This window comes from Thermobia domestica, chromosome 7 (assembly GCF_964235325.1).
Source record: "Thermobia domestica chromosome 7, izTheDome1.hap1.1, whole genome shotgun sequence".
In the NCBI taxonomy this organism is placed as follows: domain Eukaryota; kingdom Metazoa; phylum Arthropoda; class Insecta; order Zygentoma; family Lepismatidae; genus Thermobia; species Thermobia domestica.
This window is the reverse complement of record NC_137460.1, coordinates 107909912-107930448: the sequence shown is the minus strand read 5'-3', so window position 1 is coordinate 107930448 and position 20537 is coordinate 107909912. Positions and strand designations below refer to the sequence as shown.

At 32.4% G+C, this 20537-nt stretch overlaps 1 protein-coding gene across 1 annotated transcript in view; it reads left to right on the top strand.

The window, feature by feature from the left end:
• LOC145690317 (xanthine dehydrogenase-like) overlaps positions 1-20537 on the top strand; it is a 129066-nt gene that overhangs the window by 90287 nt on the left and 18242 nt on the right. Inside the window, exons 16-22 of the mRNA XM_081765098.1 lie at positions 160-282; positions 3778-4002; positions 8163-8296; positions 11647-11821; positions 14531-14722; positions 16313-16458; positions 18962-19139. Of these exons, the coding sequence (XP_081621224.1) occupies positions 160-282; positions 3778-4002; positions 8163-8296; positions 11647-11821; positions 14531-14722; positions 16313-16458; positions 18962-19139 (1173 nt within the window). The remainder of the gene's footprint in view (positions 1-159; positions 283-3777; positions 4003-8162; positions 8297-11646; positions 11822-14530; positions 14723-16312; positions 16459-18961; positions 19140-20537) is intronic.

Below are 20537 nucleotides of genomic sequence, written 5' to 3'. Positions count from 1 at the left end.
TCTATAACAGTCTATAACTAATACAGTTCTTCTGATGTACTTTATGTATTTAGTTGCTTTATGGTATTATTGTGTGACAAGGTGATAATATACATCTTACGCAGACCGAGAAATTAGAATATTAATCAATTATGTTGCTTTTCTTCAATTACTCTACAGGTTACTTGTCAGGGACAAGTTATAGGGGCCGTTGTAGCTGAGGATCAATTAATAGCCCAGAGAGCTGCTAAGCTAGTGAAAATACAATATGAAGACATAAATCCAGTTATTGTTACGATAGAGGTAAATACAATAATATTAATAAAGGCAGCTGCAAGAAATTGCATATTTCATATTTACTACATTAATTCTAATTTTGTTTGTCTTTGTGTATGTTACGAAGAATCAAAGTTGGGAAACAATCAAGAATGTAGCTACGATAGATTGAAAAAAAAGAAAGAAAAGAAAAGAAAAATTATGAAATCTACTTCAGATACAGAAGTTACCTTACATTGATGCGACAAAACGCAACACTAAAACTATTATAGACATCTCCATCGACTCTTAACATTTAAAATCAACGGTTCGAGTAAAGGAAGTATATACAAGAAACGAATTATATGATGATGTTTAGTTTTTCCGGGAACAAATTGTAATTTTCTTCAATCTACGTTCATTTCTCGGAAATTAATTATAATTTTTTATTTTTCAATCCCTGTATTATGTAAAAAGATTCTTTTCATTCATTATTCCTTTGTACTCTTGCACTTTTACCGACCTACTTGTCCCACTGGTTTTATCTTCTTCCAATCAACGCCATCTATTTATAGCCTAGTAATATTATCATATGATCACTGACTCTGCATTCCGATATTTCGGGCTACTAGACGCTTCTCAACTTTTTCTCTTGGTTTTATTATTTTGTTTCTATAGTGCTTGTCCTCGCTATTTGATGAAGCATTTTAGCGAAAGGTAAACGACTTTAGTAATAGTGCGTGGGATGTGGGTAGTAGGAGCGGGGAAACACTGGATAGGAGTAATGTTCATCATGGTGACCATCTCAAAAGCTGCTACCTTGAATTTAGCTGCCGGTCCAGGTTCGATTCCCGGTGGAAACACTCGGTCAAAAAGGTGTAACAACTTCTTCAAGCCAGCCATCCTGACTGAGGTTTTTCTTGTTTTTTTCATTAACATCAGGAAAATGCCGGAATGGTACCTAACACACAGGCCTCACGCCGCTACCTTCCTTACCCCCTTCCCTGCATAGTATGCTCACCAAAGGACGTCATCCCTCATACGTGACGGGATTATGGGCATAGTTGCCAATAATTTCCAGAAATATGAATAAATAAATTGATAATGTCAGATACGAGCTTTTACTCAGGAGTACAAATGTGCAGTTATTTCTCACTTTGCCGGTATTTGCTGAATAGTTATCGACTGTTAAAATCCATATGTTATATCCTTCAAGACATGTTTCATGTGTTGCTCGGTATACATAACAGATAACACAAGACATTTCTACCAATCCACAAGGACACGCAGTGACACCGCAAGTTCACAGAGACATTTGCTTGCGTGACCTGTTGCTGGAGATGTTGGGTATTAGTGAATTTCTCTTTATAGACTACGTGTTTCTGATGTCCATAGAAGTAATGATCAAGGGACTCACGATCAGGGGAACAGGATGACCACTCGACTCCACGACCAGTCCAGTTCAATCACTGTTTGGCACATAGATCGAAGTGTGCTACTCTGATGGTAAAAGGCTGACAAATTTCCAGGATTCGCTAGTGTATTCGAGAAGCACTCCAGTTAAGTTCCTATGAATGACTGTAGGTCCTTCAATAAGGTGCTCCAATATCCCAGATCATTATCTTTGTTACGGTGTCTTTCATGCGGGAGTCTGTCCACGATGGGCTGCTGTCCGATCAATAATTTATTATTCTCTTTACTTACCAAGGTGTTGACAATAAATAAATAAATAAATAAATAAATAAATAAATAAAATAAATACTTATAAACAAACAAATATAATGAACTCCATTTATAAAACAAGAACATCTCAGTCTGTGAGTATGGTTAATATGCAATCTTCAAAACATTTAAGAGTTATTGGTTGCATAAACACCTAGGCGAAAATATTTAGATATCTTTTATCCTTATCAAGGCGTCTTACTCTGCCAGTCATGCTAATTTCTAATAGTTCACAGTCAGGTTAGTAGCTATCGTTAGCTGCCTTCCTCCTACCTGACGCCAAGAAATGATAGCGTACATGCAGTTTGCAGACAAGCTGAAGGCTTGGGGGTAAACAACTACTATAAATAATAATAATATTAAAAATCAGAAATGCCAAAATTCAAAAGTAGAAGGTAAATATGATAATATGCCTTGTTTTTGAATAGAACACTGTTCGAGAACATGAGATTGTAACACTTTACAAACTGTGTCCAACACTTTACAAACTGGGTCATCTTAGATTAACAACTACTGCATTTGCAGTTTGTACAAGTACCAAACTATATACAGAACCTAAGGTTCTTACCGATTCCACGACTACTGTTGCTGTTTCCTCATCGGTAGTTGTTCTCGGTCTTCCAAAATGATCTTTGTCCTTCAGGAATCTCGTCTCTTTAAACTACAGTGTCCGTAAAACTATCATATCTCGGACATTGAAATACACTGCGACGACCATAGCATTCCGTTGTCCACTTTCTAGAACAATTTCAATCCATTCTTGTAGAATTACAGGGTTCTTACATAACCTGAAAAAAAAAAATCCATTACATGAGGCCAGATGTGATTTTCAGCAATACTCAACAAATGCTCTCCATTGGAAAATAACGGCATATTTGCATTCCTGAACAAAAGCTTGTCTGAAACAATATACTAGGTGCCCTCTTCCCATTTAAAAGTTTGTAACTAAATTTAGTGGAGACTTTTAAGATAGGCTCCATAATGCACACTACTCTTATGTGCTCTCTCATCGTCCCTAACAAGACATGTTTTTGTTTGTGTCATTGTTATTTTTATGACTGAATCTCATAACTGAATCCTGTTCATTTTTCATTTTTCCGTTGATAATGCTCGGCAATTTCCACATGTGAGAATTGAAAGCCATAACAGGTAATTGAATACGATGGTTCATTTATCTTTCTGAGGATTTCAATATGATTCAGATAAGGGTATAAATAGAAATATTCTGCTCCATTTAAGTGATGATACATTATTGCATTGTTATTTTATGATAAACTTATTGGTCAGTTTTACACGGATGGTGAAACAATCCGTGGAAACATCTATAAATAATAAATTTTAATAATTTTAAAAATTCTTCTCTTGTTACATTACATTAGTTTTGAATTTTGTTGAGTCAATTTGAAAGTTTAAAGCTTCATATATAACTCAAATATTGAGTTCGCTATGTAATTGTTGTTTAAAATTTAATTTTAATAAGTCAGCCAATATTTTCAATTAAAGTATATGCCTTTATTTTGTTTTATTTATGTATTTTTGAATTATACCATTTTTAAGATAAACTATTATTTCATGTCAATTGTCACTTCAGAAGTCTTTAATTGTGGTTGAAGTATTAAAGAAACAATTCTTGGCAATCAGGTATATTTTACATATTCTAAATAAAACCTTCTAACAGACTTAATTTCCTTGTAAAAAAAATTTGATTATGAGTAAATCCAACCTTTACAACAACACTTGTGATTTTATTAATAATCGTTCATGTTGATACACAGCTATTTAATTATTATGTATTACAAGTAACAAAACACATATTTTCAGGATGCGATCAAACACAACTCTTTCTTTGATGGTTTTAAGAAACATTTAAAGAAAGGTGATATAGAAGGTGCATTTGCAGCTGCTGATCACATTATAGAAGGAGAAGCAAAGATGGGAGGTCAGGAGCATTTTTATTTGGAGACCCAGTGCACTATTGCAGTGCCGAAAGGCGAAGATGATGAGATGGAAATTTTCTGCTCCTCTCAAAACCCAACAGAAACACAGGTTGATCTTTAAACCTTCTAGTGAATTTTTGTGAATATTTCTTGATAGATGCACCTGAGGCTAACTTTATCATATATATATATATACAGTCTGTTACAATTTATAACTGCACCACCTGCTAAAATTTCAAGGTTTTAATTTCCCTTAGAAAACTGTTAATTAATTTTATCTCTAAAGGGGCATGACGTGCCATACACTTGTTAGCCATTGCATTTCGATGTGTTTTGTTTATTACTACTCATAGATTTTGTGTGATGTTTGCTCAACAGGTGGCAGTGCATTCACTATGCAAATGGCTGCCTCATGTATGCGCAAGTGAATGGTAATCCGCTGATCGTTGTTAATGACAATTTCTTCCATACGTGACCTTTTGTGCTTGTGGGTTGTTGTTTATGATTTGTATATGGTATTTACTGCTTTGTGATTGTTCCTCAATACTTAGTGTGATTACATACTAAAAATGGGTAAAATACTGAATGACACATCCCCTCGTAAACAAGGGAAGATATTGGCGTTGAACTATCGTGGCATTTCGCAACATCAAATTGCAAAACAACTTGAACTGCATCATACAACGGTTGGTAGAGTTATTAAAAAGCAAACAATGTATAACAAGTCCTCTTTGAGAGACAAATGTGGCCGAAGGCGAAAAACAAGCCCCCGTGTAGGAAGAAAAATAAAGGACCTAGCTCTGACAAACAGAGCATCATCTTCACGACAAATTGCTCAAACTGTGTCCGATGATACAGGTGTTAGTGTAAGCTACGTGACAGTTGTTAGGCGGCTAAAAGAACAAGGTTAGGAAGAAAACAACTAGAAAGAACTTTATACGAAGGTCACTTAATGTATAAAGCTTAGGGTTTACTTTTAATGTTCATATGTGTACTAAAGTATTAACACACAAGCATTAGGATACTATTAGAAGAACAAGAATAGTGCTAATATTAAAAATATAACAGTTTTCTCAAAGTGATGCTATTTCTTTGTAATGGACTAATATATATATAAAATATATAATATTTAACAAGATGGCGATTGCAGTAATCTTTACTTAGCATTAGTAATGAATCTTAGTTTAATCAGAACTTAAGGAGTCAGAAATTGTTAGTGTATGATTCAATTAATACAGCTATAGTTGAAAACTTCATCTATCAAATAATGAATTAAAAAAATATATATTGGTAAAGAAGAAAAAGCCAGAGAATAATTATTTTTTTAACAACTTTGTTTTCAACTTACAAATATTAATTATTGAAAATAGCCTTTACAATTTTCTACCTAATCCAATTAGACTTCAACTGCTGGAAAGATAAACACAAGAATTCGCCTTTATCCTTTGGAATTTGCAATCATTTTTGTCTTTTAACATACCTTGCAAAACCTAATTGGTAAAATATTGTATTGCTTTCTTTCTTAACGTGTTTAGATGATCAATATTGAAGTTAGAAAAGAAACATTTTACCTTATAGTCTTTTAAAATATTTACTTCATTAATAATAATATTTCTTCTATCTTTGGTAAAGCTCTTCAAAAGAAAAAAAAATAGAGTTGGTAAGATGAAATACGGGAAATACGATTTTTTTTTAAAGTAGTAGTCTATTGTGTGAATTCTTGTATCTCATGCTATACTCTATGATGAAACAATGGTAATAGAATTGAGCTTCATACGAGGGTGGGCTGAAAATTTTTCCTGTTGATTAGTATCTCGGGTTATAGTGAACATAATTTAATAATATAAAAACGGTGTACCTTGACATCTAGCCTCCTGTTCTAAAACATCATTTCTCCACATAACCCATCCATGGCGTCACACTAGAAATCCTTGCCTTTGGAGCGACACTACGATCGTACAGCACGCTGGAAATCCTCATGTGATGAGTAGTGGGTACCCTTAAAGTGTTCTTTCAGCTCAGAAAAGATGCAAAAGTGCAAGATCAGCCCGGGTGCAAGATCAGGGCTGCATGGGGCGTGTTGGAGCACAGTATATCCAAGCTTCAGTATTGTATCGTTGGTCATCTTACTGGTGTGAGGTCTAGCGTTGTCATGAAGAAGAAGAGGGGTCTCCATTCTCAAGCTGACGCGTGTCACTTGAGCCTTTAGCTTCATTAAGGTTACGATGTGCGCTCTGAGTTCGCGGTAGAATCATTGGAAAGAAATTTGGTGTAGACAACGGCATTCACATCGAAAAACAGTCAGCAAGACTTCCTGCAGATGCACAACCTTTTTAAGTGGGAAAACCTTTATGACAGTACTCCATGGACTGCTCTTCATCGTTGGGTCATAGTGATGGACCCACGATTCGTCGCCTGTGACGATTTTGCACAGAAAACGTTGCCCTCAGCCTCGTATCGTCGCAGATTCTCTTCGGACATTCATTTCCTCGTGGCCTTCATCTCATCTGTCAGCATGCTTGGAAACCATCTTGAACAGTTTGCGGTACTTCAGCAGTTCCCTGATTATGACAGATACTCGTTCTTTATAGATGTCGAGCTGCAGAGCAATTTCCTTTTGCTTGATTCGTCGATTTTCACGTATCAACTTGTCAACCACCTCTTGCTGAGTCACGTTGGTGGCAGTTATTGGCTTTCTTGAACGAGGCTTGTCGGTAAGTTTGGAATGGCTTGGATCAGTTCCTCTGACTGCATTGGCCCATCTTCAAATGGTACTCTCGTCCATTCAGGCCTCATCGTACACAACTTGAATCCGGCGAAAAATTTGGATGGGCTAAACTCTTTCCGCGTTCAAGAATTCGATTATGGCTCTCTGCTTTAAGCGCACCTCCATACCAGTCGCAATCTTGGTCACAACTGCTGATCATGTGGGAGATAAATCCCGCTACGTGACGTATAGGAATGAAGGAAGCTCAGCAAAAGTTCCAATATCTCCGCAAATAAAAATGGAAGGAATTTTACCAACAGGCAAAACTTTTCAGCCCGACTTCATAGATACGTTGCATATGTGCCTCAAATATATAATTTCATTTCTTTCTTCTTTCTTTTCTTTAGCTGTATTATATTTTACCTTATCACTTTATTTTAAATCTTCGAGAAAGCGTAGTGCTGATAGCTAAAATGTAAAGAAACAAAATTTTAGAGGAAATGTTTCCTTTCATATTTCATCCTGAACATACTACCAAATCTGAATGCATTTCTATACTTTCAAATTAACTATAGTGACAGTGGCGCTAGTAATATGGATTTAAAACTTAGTACTTTGTTTGATTGTGGAATAATTCGTTCTTCATTTTTCTATAGCACATCTTTATTATTACTACACCTAGCGTTTAACAGATTAACGATGAACCTCAACTAAAATCTTCCATACCCTAACTTCAATTGTTCATTATTCGTGAAGCATAGGTCTCCATAAGAAGTTATTTCACATACTTATTAGATAAGTCAAGATCTGAAACAGTATTCACCTAACTGTATTCCTAGAAGCCAAAACACTTTCTAATATTTCGGATATATAAGCGAATATCCTTTTCGGAGAATTATGGTCTCCATTATGGTTGTGTGAAGGAGGCTAAAGGCCACATCAAGAGTTGTAACAAGGAGACGTTAATACTAGTATATACCTATAAAATAAAAATTTGGAATAGGAGTGCACTTTATACATAACATAATTTTAAGGGGGAGGAATAGTTTTGTCAGACCCACAAATATTCAGTTTTTTTAATGATTAATACGTTACTACTTAAATATATAGATATTTCGTATGGAAATTAAAATGTTCCTAATAGTGAAGTCATAAACATATGAAGAACTTATTGTATAACATGTATTAAGTCTTCATGATCCTCGGAAAAGATACTCGCTTATGTATAATGTTGTAAAGTACTTCAGTTTCTAACAATGCAGTTAGGTGAGTATTAATTTTATCTTGAAATATATTCCATACATTCTATCAATCAAGTTAAGATCGAATGAGTTTCGTATGTCGCGTGCGACATATGCTGTCCTTGTGATTGATATTTTTAGAAATGAAAAATCAAGTGAAAGATGGAAAAAGACTTTGAAAAACCTTTCTACTCCACAGAATATACTAGTATTATTTGCATAAGAAAATTAGCGAGTTATTTCAGTTCAAATTGATATAGACTGACATTGATACTTTTTGAATTACGTTAATATATATGTTTATTTATTTATTTATTTCAGCACATGGTAGCACACGCATTAGGAATACCCAATAACAGAGTTGTTTGTCGAGTAAAAAGAATGGGTGGAGGCTTTGGAGGAAAGGAAACGCGAGCCAGTATTGTATTCCTTCCTGTGGCTGTGGCTGCACAAAAGTAAGTGATGGTAAATTCACAACATTATTATATCTACTATTTGTCAGTTTTTCGAAAATCGTTCCGTTTGTGTTCATTCTCCGCTAAACAAGCACTTTCTCTTTACAATTTCTTTCTTTTTAAGACTAATAAGTTCTTCGAGTGTTGCTTCTAGTGAATTTTTATTTCTCTCATAAATTCCTCATGGGAGAACTTACTTCTATCTTTTGAGTATTTACCCTAAGTATTCACTTCGAAGAATCCATATAACATATGAAACAATTTTCAACTTACAATTAAAGTCACAATTTGTTAATGACTCGTTAATGAACGTATTTTTATCTCATTCCATCCCATAATAATAATAATAATAATAATAATAATAATAATAATAATAATAATAATAATATGATATGACCTTGCTAGGGTTTAGTGAGTTATGCTTGGACATTGTTTAAAAGTATCGGGCAAGGTGTTGATTGTGAATAAGCGGAAAGGTGTTGGGAAATTGTAACAAGAAACGAAACGGCACTACTGTGTAGCATAAGTAATAGTATGTATTTGTATTGATAGTTGGAATGGAGCCATAAATGGCTGAAGTTACTTGTAAACTGGATATGAGCCAAAGGTGACTAAGTGTATTGTATAGTTGTTAATATTAGTTGTGGTCCGCTTTCGGTAGAATATGGGCATATAAATGAGGCAGTTTGAGGAAATGGATATGTAGAAGGTAAGACAATATTAAGTCGGAAAGACAATATTAAGTCGTTGAAATATAGTTATCCCTGAACCTTAATGGTTTGTAATAGCATATGCTAATGACCCAGGGATATATAGATACGTTAAAAGGTTGAAGCAGTCTGGAAATTGTTTACATATTCCTTAGGAATTACTAGTAGATTGAATAGTTAATTAAAGTAATGCCTTTGCTTAGTATAAAATAAAAAAAAAACCGAAAGAAATTGACTACCTAACTGATATATTATTATTTCTTTTGTATTAACATAATCAGTTATTATAAATGTCCTTATGGTGAACGTACTAAAATTTCTTACGTAACATAAAGAACATAAAATACTGCTTTACATATATCAATACTGCATACATTTCATGTGTCTATCATCCTTTTTGACACCTCGGAGTTTATAGCTTTTACTATTATATTACTTCGCATATTCATTCCATTTTAAACGAAATATTGTACTTTAAACCTGAAAAGATACCTAGGTAAGACATAGCTCGAAGAAACAAAGGAAAAAGGAAATAATTTAAAAACTAAGTCAAGGCATAAATATCGCATAATTCAAAGAACTTTGAAATATCTGATAACTGCATTTATTACTTCTTCTTTTGCGGACAAGATACTGCTCCTTGATATTATGCAGGATATGGACAGATTAATTACTCTTTGCAATTTTCGTACTAGTGAGAGTGCACAAAACTATACAATCGGTGAATGAATAGAAAGGACATGTAATGTTTTGAGTGGTTTGGTGAGATATCTTCAAAAGTAATAAATATTGTCCGTACTTCGTATCGGAGTAAGAAAAGGTATGGCTATACTATAAGCAAAGCGAACGAATGTGCTCTGATTTTTCTGAGGCACGACTGACAGACTAGTGCAAAACATTCTGCAGTTGGTATATCTATTTCGCATCACGTTATCTCAGTAAATTCACATCTGATCACAAACAAAATCAAGTCTTGGTCACGCTGTAAATATTTGAAGTTGATTTTTTTTAAAAAATATAACAGAGACAACGTTAATGTAAACTTCCTTTTTAAAACGGTAAGATTGATATGTAGTTTGCTAACATACGAGTATGCCGTAGTGTGCGTTTTACCTGTTTTCGTACATTTCCTCTGATATCGATGATCTAAAAATTCAATAATTTTTGTGGTTTTATATATGTGTAATACTCAAAAAATCATTCAAATTCCATACATTGTGTCTGTATATACAAATTGATAATGAACTCTACCAACAAACTGTAAGACGTAATTTCTCACGTACAAAAATCATATTAGCTTGTGGGGAAAAGTGCATAGTTTCGGAGCTAGGGTCGTCCAAAACGTGAAAAAATACATCCCAGTGCGCATTATTCCAAACACGAGGAATAGCAAAGCTGGCAGTCTCTAACAATTGCGACTTCCCGCCGACGCATTCTGTGATCATGGTGTCAAGGCTTACTCTTTGTCTACTTTGGATCTACTAAGTTGAAGCATATCTGAGAGTATGTCTAGGAATTTTGTTCTGTCGAGAATTCCTTGCACACGCACTGCACATTGCAGAAATATGCATACTTTTGTGACGAGGACGAATTGCTTTGATATTTATATCTCCATTAAATATCTTAATCAATCATTGACCTAATGTATACAATCCGTTTGCAATTGCGAAATATCTCGTTATGTATTTTATTTCAGCTCCATTTTCCACCATAACATTTAAAAATTGAACAGACATTAACAGACCTTATTCTGAAAGATCAAAAACGTTGGATATAACATTCTCGGTCGAAATGCACAATTTAGGAAACTCTACTTTTTACCTCTTAATAATCGTATCTTTTAGTAATTTAAATTAATAATTCGTGAAAGTCAGAAAACTGAAAAAAAGAAAGAAAGAAAAGATAAAGGGAAAAAAACTATAACACGTCATTGATTATTATGTTCATCTATATGCTTAGTCTAAGGTTTTCTCCAATCTAAAGTCACGTACTAGAACAAGGTTTTAAGTAACCAGACTTAAAACCAAACATATTATATAAGAACTTGGGGGTGCGGTGGCTCAGTGTTAGAGCGTTCACCTCCGGTGCTTGAGGTCCGTGATTCGATCCCAGATCGCGCCGTGTGGACTTTGTGGTGGACAAACACCGTCTCCGTGGGTTTTCTCGGGGTTATCCCGTTTCCTCCAACTTTCTTCATTCCACCATCTCACTCCTCTCTCATCATCACCGTTTTCTTTAAACTAACCGGCATAACCGTGGGACGTAAAACTTAAAGATTTCGTTTCAATATATGAGAGCTTACTTATATTCAAATTATGAAGATATTCCTTTCATAACTCAATTATTTTAATCGTGTTCATTTTCATCTTTTTAAATAAAAAGCCTCATAACGCAAGACAACGTCATATTCCTCGTACTTTTTTTGTACAGCTCTCGGACCCAATACACACACACATTTTTGCAATGTACGAATCATTCTTGATTTGAATTAACATTCCGTGTGTTTGAAAAAGTGTGTGGCTCACACATTACTCGAAATAAGATATTGATTAATGGGGAAAGGTATAGATATAGTTCAGTAGAGAAGTTCTTTAAAATTGAAACTTGATATATACTATGCTGTTTATTGTGTACATTTAGGTTAAATCGTCCTGTGCGATGCATGCTGGATAGAGATGAAGATATGATTAGTACAGGAACAAGACATCCATTTTTGGCTAAATATAAAGTAGGTTTTACCAAAGAGGGAAAAATAACTGTATTACAAGTTCATATTTACAACAACGCTGGAAACAGTGTTGATCTCTCACCTCCTGTAAGTACTGTTTTACTTCCTTTAAATAACATTTTACTTTTGGCGATATTAAAAAGAAATTACAAAGTTAGCTCTTTAAATATAATATAAATATGCCAAGTGTTTTGGAGTTTTATTGTTAATTTTTTACCGTACTACTGCATGCATAATTTAAATTTAATTTTGAACATATTACTTTTATTTATGTCAAGCAACAACATGGTTTCGCACTTTATCTCTTAATCCAATCCTGTGGACTGTAGGATATGATAATTCTTTTCACAAACTTCAAGAAATTTTGGTGAACATCATTTAAACATAAAAGAAAAAGGAGATTGCAGGTCTATCCACAAGGTATCATGCCAAAGCTATGGTGGATATTTTAGCAAAATTATATAGTAGATACTTTTTTATGTACAGTCTCGTTCAAAGAAAAATTAGTCACCCAACTTGTTCACTCATATTCTGTTAGTCATACACAGGAAATAATTCAACCCTAAATAAAAATCTCTATTGACCTAAGAAAATCAACGTTTGATTTAATTCCATTTGGAGGGTTAAGGCACAGTACTTCTCAAAGAGAGGTAGGTGGCCAGGTTTCTTGAACAAGACTGTAAATTATGACGAAAATATAACATTTTCTTCCTCCCCACTACCTTATTACAAATAAAAAAGAGAAAAATATAAACGTATGTCTTTTAAAAATAAGGAATGTATGTGAATAAGGTAGAAATTCACACACATATACTAAACAAAGGTAGAATTAAGTAGTTTTGCTTAAAACTTCATCAGATAAGATAACGAAATGGGAGAAAAATGAATAAATAAATAGCAAAAAGTAGTATGAATAGTATTTGATTGTAAATAATTAATTTTTCATCCACATACATACTGCACACATATATTCGTTTTTCATGGAATATTCAAATTTCGATGTAAAAAGAACCAGGTTATTGAAAACTCTATCAATAAACATTATTACTACGAATACTAATGTAATTCCTGTAGCAAATGCAGTTTTATCGCAAGTTTTCATGATTTATTAAAAAGAGGTTTTAAAATTAAGTAATGACCTTACTGATAAAATTGAAGTAACAGTGATGATTTTTACTGTTAAACACATATATCTGTAGTTTTGGGAATAGGGAAGTAAGCCTGAACACTAAAATGTTCAGACCAAGACTTCTAAAAAAATTTTTTTATCAGTTTTGTAATGGATTGTGTTGACTATTGATTGTTGTTCCTTAGTATTTGAAATATAAATATTGAAGAACAGCATTCTATTATCAGTACAAGCCACTAACAAAATAAATAAAAATCTTTAAACACCTATATCTGAAAAGTGTGATATATATAGGATAGTTTAAAACTAAGCCCAACATATACTAAATATCAATAATGTCAATCTATGTATTTATGGCATTTAACAGCAAGACAGGTCATGTGGTTTGCCTACAACCCGTTTTTTAATTATTATTTGGTAAAGGCAACTAAAAGACAGGGATTTTAAGAAGAGTGTTAAAGATATAGGGACTTATGCAGAGTCGTTCTGACGCGTGATTAGTGTTATACTAAAGAGTCCCACTAACATATGTTTCTTGCAATAGTCAGGCCTTTAGTATGGTGCTAATCATATGTCAAAACGACTCTGCATAAGGCCCATATAGTTTTTCTAAGCATAGTTCAGTTTTAGTATGAAATAATAAAAATAAACTGGATTACATTGATGAAAATTTATGTATGTAGATAGCTAACATGTGCGTTACGTATCAAAATCGAGCATCGCAACGTTATTGGTCGAGGAAGAAAAATTATCTCTCTTCACATAGAAATTCTCTAATTCTATCTTATAACTTTTATATATATATATATATATATATATATATATATATATATATATATATATATAAATTCCAAAATTGCAATTGTATAATTACTCTCCTAATTTCCTAATCGAAAAATCAACGAGGTGAAATTGGAGAAAGCAAATTCAATCCAATACTATTATATAAATCTTTCTGAAATGCGACATGTAACAACAATATTACAACTTCAAAGATTAATGATTGAATAAATAATTTCAATTTCAGATTCTAATCCTGTACTTTTCAGTATCGTAAAATTAATTGGCTAACAATTGAGTACAGTAATTGAAGCTAACGAAGCTTTCTTTGGCTATGTGTTCCAACATTAATTTCGAAGCAATATATACTCATTGAACAGCCACTTACACAACATATTTCAAGAAATAATATATGTATAGATAATTCATCAATTGAACATATGATAGCAACTAGCAACGTTAAACAAATTTGACTTCAATACACTCGCGAACAATTTATACTCCCGTATTTTTCTTTAAACACGACTTTTAAGACAATTCTCACTAACTGAATGTAATCAATTCAATTTTGACCAGTTTGATTTCTGCCTCATAATTGGAGCATAGAACGCGAGACGGAAAATTCTAATTTAGTTCTTTTTTTTTTTTTTTTTTTTTTTTTTTACCACTGCGGCTTTATAGTCAGACTAATTCCCTGACATGTATACATTTCTATTTCTTGCTTTCTTTAAAATTGAAAAACCATTACATATGTGCTCATTACTCCGAAGTGGGTGGTTTTAAATCGAACATAGTGACTTATTCATTGTTTCTTTTTTTTACAATACTGTATCTTTACTTTATTAATATTGTATCTATTTTATTAGTTCCCATCTTGTTTCTCGTAGGTATTGGAAAGAGCTATTTTCCATATAGAAAATTCATACAATATTCCTAACGTTGAATGCTTTGGATATTGTTGTAAAACAAATTTGCCTTCAAATACAGCATTTAGAGGATTTGGAGGACCACAAGGAATGTTCTTTGCTGAAACATTTATAAGACAAATAGCCCGTTATCTAGGAAAGGACCCTCTTGAGGTAACATATTTTTATGCATAATAATTGTGGTTGAAGTTATCTATCAGTTTTATAAATGAATCATCAGCTTGTAAATAAGTACTAAATTTCATAATCACTAAACTTACCAATATGAATTATATCCTTGTTCATGCAAAATGTAATTTACACTCACTACTCTGTTTTAAAATCGCGTTTAACTCGCAATAGCAACTTTCTCATTCCACAGGAAGATTCGGAATGGTTAAAAAGAGAATCAAACATATTTAGACATTTTGCACTAATTTCAGTAATATACAGGGTGGCCCAAAAGTAGATATATGCCTCTGCATTTATCAAGTATAACATTCTGGTTTATGGGTTTATTTGCTTCGACTCTTCCGACTTTAAGAAATAAGTAAAAACACATTAAAAACAAATAATAAAAAAACTAACCTTGTAAGTCTACCTGATGGATAACAATAAGAAATTACATAAAATGCAATGAACTGATCAATATGGTATTGTATACCTGCTTTTGGGCCACCCTGTATGTATCATTTCAAAATTATTTATTTTTTATAAAAAGCATGTTGCATAGGTTTCCAGAATTCAGCGATTTGTTATTTAGAAATAAGTGTTTTAATGGACACACAGAATTTATTGTTAAGCATGATTATATTCACTGTAGGTACAATATGTAAAACTCTGAATAACCACTAAATATTTCATCATTACTTGTATATCATTCCTATATTCATACTTTTTGTATAAGAATATTGTTAGTATTATCTTCCCTAAAGTTATAATAGGTAAGTTTCATCAAAATTGTTAATGTATAATACATTATTCTTATTTATTTAATTCATTATTATTATTATTATTATTATTATTATTATTATTATTATTATTATTATTATTATTATTATTATTATTATTATTATTATTATTAATTGTTTGTGAGGAAGTTTACGAGAAGTTAGTATTCCTTTGCATATTCATTAGTAGTGTAGGTGTATTATATTGAGAACTACAGTTATTTGCAAGTTAAGTCTGAGAAATGTTCTAGAATTTGCTTTATCATGAATAGTATGTAAGTGCAATTACTTGTACAAAATTAGGAAGTAATGACGCGGTAATTATGACGTAATGACTGCACTGTCCAAGCAAGTAGCGACATGTAGTAATAACAAATATTGTTAACCAAGTAGGATATCTATAATTCTTACAACTTAAATACCAGAATTGATTCATTAGCAAGTTTTTGTTTTTTAGCACCTTAAGGATTTTATCATGTGTTTGTGTGTTAGGTCTAAAAGTGAAAGTAAAGACACAAGAGGTAGATTTTCAAACGATTGTCTATGAATCTCTCCATTTTTTTTTAATGAATTCGCGTTGTACTCTTATATTCCAGTACAAATTTAATTACTGTATTTTTTAAATTCCTATTTACTACTAATTGTTATATCATATCCAAGTATGCATTATGAAGTTTCCTGAATATAACACAAACAACTGGTTTTAGTTTTACAATGAATTACGTGCTGAATATAGCTTGAATAAGAAAAATTGAATAATTTTGTAACAATAACTCCAACAGATATTTGATATTCAAAATTAATCTACTTTCAGGTTAGCAGACTGAATCTTTTCAAGGAGGGAGATGTTACACATTTCAACCAAAAATTGGAATACTGCAATCTCCAGAAATGTTGGGATGAATGCTTGGAGAAGTCAAATTATTATGAGAGAAAAGCTCAAGTGGATGTCTTCAATAGGTAAAAAGAAGCATAGAAGGAAAAAATCCTTTTGATAATAGTAACTTTTAAACACATTTCTTATTTAAGATTTTTCAAAATGTATTTCACAAACCATTTCAATGAGAACAAATCTTGTATTTCACGAATACCTGTATAAACATATATTTCGAAGAATTGTATATTTCGAAGAATATTATATGCAAATTACCGTCTTAGTGTAAACTCAAATTTGGACATTTAATTTTTTTTTATGATATTCTTCTTACAACATTCTACACGTCATTGTATCATCGGAATATATTCTACCGTAACTGGCATGTCACTAGTCTCAAATGGAGAAAGTTCGAATGTGTTTTGATCTTTCGCAGATCCATTTGTTTTTAGAAAAGATAGCCGTTATCATCTCTTTTAATTTTAACCTTATTCCTTCTATCTTTTTGACTTCCTACTGTATATTCTATCACATCCGTAATAAGACATTTTCTTCACAAATAATGCGCAGGTCATCTTGTATTGATCATCTTAAGAAAATGTTTGGTAATGTTTCCTCGGTGAATTCATTCTTCTCCATACATATACTTCGAAAGTGTCCATTGTTTTTCGTCAATCTTTCATTATGTCCACGTTCCTGCACTCTACAGAACAATATTCCTCACGAAGCATTTGATGAGCTTCTTCAAGACAGTACGATTTTCTTTTTTGTTACTACTGGCTTCTTCTATTTCGATCCTTGCTTTTGTTTCATGTTTGTGTTTCATACCTGCTACACTAAAAAGTGCTATCTACGTATCTAAATTTAATCTCTGTTTTAATTTTCTTCCTTCCAGTTTACATAGTTGACACAATTTATTCCGTTTCAATTGCTATTATTTGCATATTGAGTCTTTTGGAATCACCTTTGCTTCTACCTTAATGTTTTTTAATTACTTTTAAACTGATACTAAAAAAGGTGTTCTTAAATAAAAGACCAAATGTGCTGATTGTTAATAATATTTAGCTCATTTTGTTTTTATATAAATGAATTGAACTGCAGTTGCATCTGTCACTTATATTATTATTTTCAATTCTACCTCTTTACGTACAAGTAAGTAATCTGTTCTTCTTTTTTCTTAAGTTGGTAATCTTTCAATTGACTTAATTTTTTTTTTTCCTTATACTGACTCAGACTTTTCGTTTTCATGTATTCACTCCCTACATCCTATATTATTTGGTCCGTTTATTTCAATCGCGACCTTTCCCTAGATATTTTTCTTCGGCCATTCCCTCCGTAGCTAATAGCGCTACTCCTCCATTCCAACACACTTTCATTTGATACTTTATCCACCTATCAACATTTTTCTTTAGCACCACATTTTGAAGACTTCTATTCTCGGTTTTTCCTTTTCTCCAACAGTTCATGGCCTTGCATCTATACAACATCAGACTTCAAACATATGCTTTCATCTGCTTTATGCAAGTAATACATGTAAGGGAACTTTTGAATATGTGCATTGTATGTAATATCGCCTCTTTTTATTCTTCATTACGGCCGTACAACATGTCATTATAGTGGTATACAAACTGTAGGGTTTCTTTGGGTTTCTCCTGTTTCTTTGTTCTTTCGTCATTCTACCATTTTATCCATCTCATCATCATCATCTCCCTTAGACTCGGCGTATAATCGTGAACGTTAAATAATAATAATAATAATAATAATAATAATAATAATAATAATAATAATAATAATAATAATAATAATAATAATAATAATAATACCCTAGTAATGCAAAAGTCTTAAAAAATTTAAAAATTCACTTAATTTTACTCAAAAGTACACATTTTCGTTTATTTATTATTTGCACCTTTGTTAAAAAAAGTAAAGACACTGCATTCAGTGAGAGTAATATTATTAAACTACTACATTAATAAAGTAAATTAAAATTAAACTAAACTGCTTGGCACGAAGTGATGGGTTTCAGTCAACCATTTGGTGACTTTTAACTTTTATCGTACGTTCGATTGCCACTGATTTTCGTAAGACTGTTGTTTGGTGTGTAAAAAAAAAAAAAAAAAAAAAAAGTTAAATATATCCTTGCAGATATTTCAAATTTTGCACTTCTTTTAAATGTTATAAAATAATAACGCCCAGAATACTAAAGGTATGTATGATGCAAATATCGGAAGTTTCAGCGTATTACAAAGCGAAGTTCTTACTCTAGTAAAATCTTTCACCTTTCGTAACCCGCTCTCTCCTTAAATCAGGTAGTTCTCCTCCCAATTGTCCTCTTGGTGCTGCATAAACGTCTTAGCCAATACCATCTGGTTTTCCTCAACAGTCGTCCATTCAAGTCTGGTTAAGATTCTGCACTACTTGACCTCGTAATATCATGGGAACCCGTTTGACAAACGCAATTAGGAGTGTTTACAGATTAAATTGAATCCGAAAGATAGTTTTCAATTCTTAACATTTATTTGAAAATCTTAAGTGTTATTCTGTTTTGACACTTCATTTATTTTTTTGTTCATTTTTTGTACATTTTAGAGAGCATCGGTGGAAGAAGAAAGGTATATCTGTTGTTCCAACAATGTTTGGAATATCTTTTACAATCAAGTTCATGAATCAAGCAGGAGCTTTAGTACATGTATACACAGACGGTTCAGTACTTTTGAGTCACGGAGGCACTGAAATGGGACAAGGTCTTCATACAAAAATGATTCAGGTTCGTTTCCTTTTAAATTTAATAATTATACACTCTTGGATGCCTTATAATAATTATGGATGCGTTAAAATATCGAATAATACTTTTGATAAAGTGGATACTTTCAGATAACTAGGATCAATATTAACAGACAAAACCATATTCACGAAGAAATAAATATCGACTAAAAGCATGGAATTCGTGTTATTATTCAGTTCAAAATCTCTTGTCGTCTCGAATTCTGTCGAGGAATTTGAAGCTTAAAATCTATAAAATTATCATCATGCCTATTGTGCTGTATGCTTGCGTAATGGTCGCTTACTCTGAGGGAAGAACATAGGCTGAAAGTATTTGAGAACAAGATCCTGAGACTAATATTCGGACCCAAGAGGAACGAGAATGGGGAATGGCGGAAACTTTATAACGAGGAACTACATAATTTATATGGTTTACCAAACATTGTTAGGGTCATCAAGTCTTGGAGGCTCAGATGGGCAAATCATGTAGCCAGGATGGAAGAAAGTAAGAACGCTTTCAAAATCTTAACTGGAAGATCAATCGGAAAACGTCCATTAGGAAGATCTAGGCGCAGATGGGAGGACAATATTAAGATGGATCTCGCAGAAATAGGAATACAAAGGAGGAACTGGATCCTGTTGGCTAAGGATAGAAATTAGTGGACAGTTTTTGTGAACGCGGCATTGAACCTCCAGTTCCATAGGTCACAGAGTTGGTTAGTTATTATACACTCTTGAGAAATAATTATATGATCAGAATGAATTCTGACATCATGAACAATATCTTAAATATAAATCAAATCAATTTTCTAAGCCAAGAAAAATAGTATTTAAAGAATCTTTTATTTTCCGTTTCGTTACTTATGTGTCATTTTGAAAAATTAATAAATACCTTAATATTAATCCTGTAACATTTTAGTACTTCTACAAAGTGCAGTTTAAAGCTCGAATTTCCAAACAATTGAAATACAAAGAATTTTATCACTTCAGTACTTAATCGTAGAAGCGTCAGTCATATATAACGAGAAGTAACAGTATGTTCCTCATATTTTCAAAATCCATGTTTATATATTCCACATTTCCATAATATCATAAATCAACTTTGAATAACTAAAGAATACTCAGGGTTACTGTACGTCATCAAGAAAACACAACAATCTTATTCTTCCAAACTTGGCATAAAAGAAGCAGAAAGTTAACGAGATCTTTGGTGGAGTAGCTACTCTTACAGTTTTATTTATTTATTTATTCAGTAAATTTCATACAGCACAAGGCCAATTGGCTGAAACTGATCAACTTAAAAAAAGATATCATAGAAAGAAAAAACAAACAAAAAAGAGAATAAAAAATAACTAACAAAACAAATACAAAAAAGAAGGTATATCTCTCAATATACAATATT